Source organism: Hyperolius riggenbachi, chromosome 6, assembly GCF_040937935.1.
Source record: "Hyperolius riggenbachi isolate aHypRig1 chromosome 6, aHypRig1.pri, whole genome shotgun sequence".
Lineage (NCBI taxonomy): Eukaryota > Metazoa > Chordata > Amphibia > Anura > Hyperoliidae > Hyperolius > Hyperolius riggenbachi.
Genome location: NC_090651.1, coordinates 295,063,430 through 295,072,047, shown reverse-complemented (window position 1 = coordinate 295,072,047; position 8,618 = coordinate 295,063,430). Strand labels below are relative to the sequence as shown.

At 46.1% G+C, this 8,618-nt stretch overlaps 1 protein-coding gene across 1 annotated transcript in view; it reads right to left on the bottom strand.

Annotated features, from left to right (window-relative positions):
- Window positions 1–1,457: 1,457 nt before the first annotated feature.
- The window catches only part of LOC137522800 (sulfotransferase 2B1-like), an 84,798-nt gene continuing 77,637 nt past the window's right edge, over window positions 1,458–8,618 (bottom strand). Inside the window, exons 5-6 of the mRNA XM_068242892.1 lie at window positions 6,535–6,715; window positions 1,458–1,590 (exon numbers count right to left, since the gene is read on the bottom strand). Of these exons, the coding sequence (XP_068098993.1) occupies window positions 1,475–1,590; window positions 6,535–6,715 (297 nt within the window). The 3' untranslated portion in view covers window positions 1,458–1,474. The remainder of the gene's footprint in view (window positions 1,591–6,534; window positions 6,716–8,618) is intronic.

Genomic DNA, 8,618 nt, shown 5'->3' with positions numbered 1-8,618 from the left:
AGAGGATAGACAGCACATCCAGAACAACTTATAACCCGGAAGCAGAACAGGTATGAGCTGGCGGCCATATTGGATATTTCCTGGAGCAATAATGGATAAAAAAACACTCAAAAAGGCACACCAGAGTGGTGAAATTATCAGGTAGAGCATTTATTCTTTACAAGCTATCAACTGATATGTTTATTTTGTGTGAATCGTTCATCTCTGATTCCCTTTAAGGAACGGAGCTCCAAATGAGGCATTGTAATGAAGGGGGCACAGCAATGAGGAATGTACTACTGGGGGATACTATAATTCATAGAGCAGTAATACAAATTACACTGAGGTTATGCTGTAATTACTTATTTTACTATGTCAGTCCTTATAGTATATCAGATTTTCGCTCTTCAGAATTTTGCAGTATACATTTATGCATTAAATATCTGTTCAATTTTAGCCACACCCCTTAATCTCTCCCCATTTTGCCGAATCTCTTGTTCAAAATTAGATACTTACTCTGAAGAGAAGGAAGCCTCCTACTGAGGCATCCCTTGGTTGTCGGAAGCCCCCCATTGCTGAGTGCGGCCCCCTTTTACATTGGGGCCATATAGTTTCTCCTCCTGGATCATGAGCATGCAGTAGCCACACATGCACAGTAGCATGGAGCCCGCAGCTCCGTCTTACTGTGCATGCGTGGGCAGGCTTGGTCAGCTATTGTGCAGCTATGATCCAGCAAAAGGAGCTGCGTGGCTCCAAAGTGATAAGCAACAATTCCGTGTCACTAATCTTCTGGGAAACCCCGCTCAGGGACAACGGAGTAGCCAGGGAAACCTCAATAGGATCCTGAGGCTTCGCTTTCTTTAGGTAAGTATCTGATTTTGTACCCGAGCTTCAGCTCAGGTACACTTTAACCTCCTTAGCGGTAACCCCGTGCTGGACACGGGGTAAGTCGCCGCGGAGGATTCCTCAGGCCCTGCTGGGCCGTTTTGCATAATTTTTTTTTCAAACACGCAGCTAGCATAATGCTAGCTGCGTGTTTGGTCCGGTCAGCGCTGCCCACCGCCATTGCGCCGATACCCGCCGCGATACAGGGCCCCCACGCATACCCCTTGCGCAGCCTGGCCAATCGCCGCCAGGCTGCGCTATGGGGTGGATCGGGACTCCCTGTGACATCACTCCGTTTGTCGTTCAGAACGGGATTTCCTTATGGGCAAGCGGCGCCAGCGGCGATCGGACATTACGATGGGACGCCGCAGGGAAGGGGGAAGCATGTAGCTAGCGCTAGGCTAGCTACATGCTAAAAAAAAAAAAAAAGGGAAAAAAAAACCCTCCCGCGGCTGCGCAGCCGTGGGAATCATACCGCCAGGGAGGTTAAGCCCACTTTATGACTTATGTAATAAATTTTTTCAAAATCTCAGTAATCTCACATGTCCAATAATTTCACAGAGGAGCGAAAACTTATTGTTGTTTATTGTGATATTTATAGTTATATGATTCACTCTTGTTCGCAGTAAAAAGACATGTTGAGGTCTTTCATTTTCTCTCGATAAACTCTGTCAAAATATTCACTCTGGGCCACTGTAAAATAGTTTTTCCAGTCTCCAGAGACTCCTGTAAAAAATCAACATAAAGGTATGATAAGCAGGAAACATAAATATTTCCAAAATCAACCAAACTTTGAATCCCCAGATCACTGTCCCATTTTGAAATGCACATGATAGTAAATTTGAATTAACTGTCTGTGCACTAAATTATGTCTATTGCTTGTCTGCACTTTTTCAATATGTACCTGGCTGACTGCGCCCTGTAATTCCATTTCCTGATGAAGCAACATTGCAATTTTATTGGACAGGCCTTTACTCTAGTCACAGTCTAGACACCTTGAGGGGAAGAGGGGTGACAGTAGGGAGAGGTGGCAGCGCTTCCAAAAACAGGCTGCATCTGAATGACTACCAGCATAAGTGTACAGAGCCTAATTATAGGCAGGGTACACATCTCGTATTCAAAACAGATGCACTAAATTAACATTAATGAAGGATGTTCCAGGACTGTTTTCATTCAGAGTGTTGAGTACTGGATCCTTCCACCGTGATGATGCCATCTTTCTGGAAGGGACCCTAACCTCTAACTAATTACCAAGCAAGCATAGAGTGAACCCTGGAGCAGCTGGTCATAAAATGGTTTACACGTTGTCTGTAGACAACAGAAGAGAAATGGGAGCACATCTAAAAAAACAGGCTGCCTCAGAGTGAGTGGCTAGCTGCACCCATTTGATATTTTATGTTTGTACTAGTAGACTCAAGCCCGTTTAAAAACGGGCTCTAGGTCTTTTTTTAAGGATAGCCCCCCAGGCCGGCTCCCGACCTCATGGCCCGGGTCGGGCTCTCCTGCCTCTACATACATGGCTGCATGAGCTGGCCGCGGCTACGCAGTCCGCATAGCCGCGAGTGCGGCTGTGCAGCTCTAGGGCCAACCCCCCCAAACTAGATGGGGGGTTGGCCCTAGAGCTACGCAGCCGCACTCGTAGCTATGCGGACTGCACAGCCGCGGCCAGCTCATGCGGCCATGTTTGTAGAGGCAAGACCTGGGTCGGGAGCCGGCCCGGGGGGCTATTGAGCGGCGGGGACCCGGCGGAACAGCACGGAGGGCGCGGACGGGGTCCTCCGTGCCTTAAAATATGATGCAGGTATTTTACTTTTTCTTTTATTTGGCCTCGGAAGTCCTTTACTGCCACCGCCCCCAATCACTGTGCATGCGCGCGCACCCGCGGAGTGCGCCCGCCCGCCGCACGCAACTGCCCGCCCACCCACCTCGCTCCCTGGTCTCTCCAGCAGCCCGTTACTGCGCACATGCGCAGTAAAACAATTCCAGGGACACAGGGATGCTGCAAAACTGTTGGACGCAGCGACATTTGGACTTTATTGTATAGGATTCCTTTCTCTCCCCCCCCAGAGATTAGGACTCTACTGCATAGTTGTTAGCATCTGTTTTTAATATAATGTTGCCTCTGGGAGCCTCTGCATGCCTCTGTTGGTAGTTACTCAGATGTGCCTGGTTTTTAGTTTTTCCCCTGTTTTCTAAGGAAAATGTGTAAACCATTTTATGGCCAGTTGCTTCCAGGTTTAAACTATGCTTGTAACTTCTGCTTCCATCTAAGGCAGTAATGGTCCAACTCCAGTACTCGATGACCATATTTATGTCAGTGTTTAGGATGGACAGGGTAATTGAAATTTTTGTTCAACTTGATGAAACACACCTTTACTGATTCAGTCCCATGAATTAATTTAAGCTGTGCCAAAAATGTGTGGTTGGACCTCAGTCCTTGATGACTGGAGTTGGACAATGGACATCCCTGATCGAAGGGAACATACTCCTCTAAGGATTATCATAAATATTTGTAATTGTTTTGCAAATGCTTAAATGTTTCATGGCACAGATGCACAAGCATTCATTAGTGTTGTTGCTCTGGCTCTTTTGTAACACTCAGGGCACTTCCACACTCAGTCAGTTGGGTTGCAATGAGATCATCGGAATTCGCTGTTTCTCACTCAATATAGGACTCAATTCACTAAGCAGTTTAGACTAGTCTACTGATTGTTTTAGTTTACTGATGGTTTGGTGTAATCCAGCAATCAGTCGCATCAAAAGGGAATTCACTAATATCTACCGAATGTTTTAACCTCCTTGCCGGTTATCCCGAGCTCAGCTCGGGGTAACCTGCGCAGGAGGATTTCTCAGGCCCCGCTTGGCCGATTTGCATAATTTTTTTTTCCTACACGCAGCTAGCACTTTGCTAGCTGCGTGTAGTACACGATCGCCGCCGCTCGCCGCCGATTCGCCGCTACCCGCCGCGCCGAGCCGCCCCCCCCCCCGCCCCAGACCCCTGCGCAGCCTGGCCAATCAGTGCCAGGCAGCGCTAAGGGGCGGATCGGGGTTCCCTCTGACGTCACGACGTCTATGACGTCGGTGGCGTCATCCCGCCCGGTCACCATGGCGACCGGGGAAGCCCTGCAGGAAATCCCGTTCTCAACGGGATTCCCTGCATACTCTGATCGCCGAAGGCGATCGGAGTGGGTGGGGGGATGCCGCCGCTTAGCGGCTATCATGTAGCGAGCCCTGGGCTCGCTACATGATTTAAAAAAAAAGATTAGAAAAAAGTGCGGCGCTGCCTCCTTGCCGGATTTTTTATAACGGCAAGGAGGTTAAACCTGTTTTTAGACCTGGTCTAAAACATTCGATAATTAGGTCTAATTACCATACGAGGTCTAAAGATTAGAGTAGCTATTACTGACATCCTTCTCCTCTGACGCGCTCTCCTCTGGATATAATTAAACTCCTGCATAATTAATTCAAAAATCTCCATCCTCACGTCTAAAATACCTCACAGAAGTACTTTACCAACAGAAATCAGCTGGGCTAATCTCTGTCAGAAAAAGTGGGCGTGGTTACTCCTTGTTTGCCTTTGTGAATTGTGTAATTACTGAATGTTTTAGACCAGGTCTAAAACATTCAGTAATTATTAATAATTGTTAGTGAATTCCCTTTTGATGCGACTGATTTACACCAAACCATCAGTAGACTAAAACCTTCAGTAGACTAACAGTTTAGTGAATTGAGGCCAATAGTGAAAATCCCATAGGAAGATTATTGATGATATTACCCATAGCAACACAACAGATTCAGTATGGAAGGGCCCTCAAGGGATGTCTATTAATTTCAATTAATTAATTATTTAATGATTTCATAAAATGTCTGTTTATACCGGACTGTTTTATCCATCATTCAGCTTTAACTTTTGACAATGACAATACATTTTCTTCTTTCCTTTTATCCATTGCTCAGCTTTAGGATAAAGCTCAGTTTTGATTGAAAAAAAGAAGAAAACAAAGATTTAGCTGTTGATAATAATGATGATGATGGCATATCATGATGATTACTTGTCTGTTTGTTCACATAATCCACCTCTGCAACTTTCCTTTGCCCTGCACATTTATCTGTAAATAGCCTTGTTATTATTTATTGTTTTTATTAAGTGGCAACATATTACGCAGCGCTACACAATAGATAAATGGGTTAACATACAAGGTGGGACATACAAGGAGTTCACAATAAAACAAGATCAAGATCAAAATAGAGACTGTTTTAGTCCACAAGAGGGGCAACGGACAGTAAGATTGCATAATCAAGCTGAAAACACTAGGGAGGAGGACCCTGCCAGAGGTTTTCAATCTAAACTTTAGAGTAACTTTACATGTTTGTAAACTCCTGGTTAGAGATGGCCCGAACAGTTCGTTGGCGAACGGGGTCCGGCGAACTGGTTTGCCATCGCGGCGAACTGGGAACTTTTCAGGAAGTTCGGTTCACCTCCATAGTGCATCATTAGGGTCAACTTTGACCCTCTACATCACAGTCAGCAGGCACATTGTAGCCAATCAGGCTACACTCCCTCCTGGAGCCAATCCCACCCTTATAAAAGGCAGGCACCGCAGGCCATTATACTCATTAGGCTCTTGTAGGCTTCTTAGCTTGCTCCTTGCTGATTGCTAAAATAGCAGCCCACAACAGCTATTTTGAGAGTTAATCTTGTTCTTGTGATCTATTTTTTTTTTCTGTGTGTCCCACCGACACTTGTGTTGCATAGACAGCCTTGATAATCCATACTGTGTGTCTGCCACTGCCAGGCCGAGCACCTTCAGTGACTACCTGTGTGTATGACAGGCAGCTGCACATTGTAATAACCAGTACTGCATATACCTACCTACCTGTTGTTCACAGTGCATCCACCTACCTACGTGAGTTGCGCGCACGCAGTGTCACTGTGCTTGTCCGCTACCTGTCTGTGTGTGACAGGTGCACATTGTAATACCCATCACTGCATATACCTACCTACCTGTTGTTCACAGTGCACCCACCTACCTACGTGAGCGCACGCAGTGTCACTGTGCCTGTTCGGTACCTGTCTGTGTGTGACAGGTGCACACTATAATACCCATCACTGCATATACCTACCTGACAGTCACTGTTGTTCTATTATTGAGCTACCACAGCCCGGCGACTATATGGGCTTGAAAACCGCCACGGACTGCACTCTTGCCATGGTGCGTACCAGTCCAGCACGGCCGTCATCAGTCCAGCACGGACGTTGTTACACAGTGAATTTGGTGTGTCAGTGTGAAGCAATACTCTAATTAGACTCCCTGATTGATGTATACACATGCAAGATGTTTTAAAGCACTTTAGGCCTGCAATTTAGCATTCAATGTGATTTTGGCCCTTAAAACGCTGCTTTGCGTCAAATCCAGATTTTTTCCCTTGACTTTTGGCGTCTATCCCACTCCGCCATGCCCCCCTCCAGGTGTTAGACCCCTTGAAACATCTTTTCCATCACTTTTGTGGCCAGGATACATTTTTCTAGTTTTCCAAGTTTGCCTCCCCATTAAAGTCTATTGCGGTTCGCAGAAGTTAGCGCAAAGCAAACTTTTTGTGGAAGTTTGCGAACCCGGCTCGTGAGCCGAAAATCGGAGGTTCGGGCCATCTCTACTCCTGGTCTCTTACCTTTACGTAGAAAGGAACCTTTAGTTTGATCCAGCATGTCAAATGGCATTTCAGTAAGGTTGGACATCTTATTGTCCTTCATGGTATTGAATGATGAATGCTTTACCACTGAGTCAATCTGAGCATCAGTCAAATTCTTTCCTAGGAACTTGCAGAGTCTGATCACACTTCCACGATGATCCTGAAAAAAGATTATACAGCCTACGGGTTAGTGTACAGAATGTTGTTGCAGGGGCATAACTAGACTTAATAGGGCCCCCCTGCAAAAATGATAGCATGGGGCCCTCTTGGTCCCTGAACCCCATGTGGGTCACGTGATTGGGAGCCGGCGAATTGCAGCAGAGAGTTTTCTACTGTGAAGCAGTGTCTGGAAACAGGAAAAAAAATTACACGCTCTCCTGCACATCGTTTTTGTGAGCAAACAGGGAGGTTTTTTTCTTGCTAACTAGCTGCACTTGTGGTTGGGGAGATGGAGGTGGGGGGCCCCCAAAGCCTCTTGGCCCCCCTGCAAAGGCAGGGGTTGCAGGGGTGATTGCTACCCCCATGTGTCCATGATACTATTAGAGGGCAATTAAAAGGCTATTTTGTAGCCTAGTTTGGCAAAACTTGATTTGGGGGGGGGGGGGGGGGGGGCTTATACATGAGTGGGCATGTTTTTGTTTTCTTTGCACACAGAAGCCCAAAAAGATAAGATCTTTGGAGGCTGTATAGACATAAATATAAAGATGACGTCATGTAGCCAGGATTAAGGATCAGCATCACATACATTATTCTGGATCAAAGTCCAATAATGACACTTCCGATATTGAAGACTGCGCTATGCGACTGAGTTTGGTGGTGTTCTTGTTGGGGCCAACGGTGTTGATAATGTCAATAAGAAATGTGAATGCAGCGGGGAGCCTCTGGTACTCTTTTCCAATTTGGAGTCTTTTAAGAGTGTTCATTCATACCGTACAAGGATGAGTGAGTTTGCCTAAACCTGCTTTGCTTTTTGCCATTTTGCGAATTTGCATTGAAATAATTAGGGCTGAATTTCACTAATGATTGAAAAGCACCCATACATGATATCAATGTGTATTAACTAACAGAACATGTCAAAAAAAGATTTTTTTCAACAAATACCTCATAGGTTGTGGAAAAAAAATCCATTTTAAAATTTAAAGGGAAATGCATTTTTAAATCAGCGCAGTGTCAGATGACTGAAGTGAACTTTGGTTCATTTTAAAATCTCTATACATGTTATATTCACCAGATTTGCTATGTATGTCAGCATCAACTATGAAATTTGACCTCATAGAAATTTTTTGCTGCAATTTCACAATACTTTTGGTAAGCGAACAGTAGCCAGATTTGCGGTGAAATGAAGTTCACAAATTTTACCTGCTCATCCTTAACCTCCTTGCCGGTCTAATTCCCGCCGGCAAGGAGGCAGCGCAGAACTTTTTTTTTATATATTTTTTTTTCATATCATGTAGCGAGCCCGGGGATCGCTACATGATAGCCGCTGGGCGGCGGCATCCCCCCACCCACTCCGATCGCCTCCGGCGATCAGAGTAAGCAGGAAATCCCGTTTAGAACGGGATTTCCTGCAGGGCTTCCAGGTCGCCATGGCGACGGGGCGGCATGACGTCACCGACGTCGGGACGTCACAGGGAATCCTGATCCACCCCTCAGCGCTGCCTGGCACTGATTGGCCAGGCTGCGCAGGGGTCTGGGGCGGGGGGGGGGGGGGCGGCTCGGCGTGGCGAATCGGCGGGTAGCGGCGGCGATCGAATGTTACAAGCAGCTAGCAAGTAACAAAAAAAAAATTATGCAAATCGGCCCAGCGGGGCCTGAGAAATCCTCCTGCGCAGGTTACCCCGAGCTGAGCTCGGGATAACCGGCAAGGAGGTTAACCTTCCTAGTGATATTGACAGTTATACACGTCAATACAAAACATGCTGTGAACAGTATTGACATGCATACACGTCAGTACTCTTCTGCACTGTATACTAGCCCCTTACTTGAAACATTTTGGCAAGTTACAGGAAAAAAAAGGTTATGACAATTAATTGGATCACTTTTTGCACAGAAATCCTGGGGAA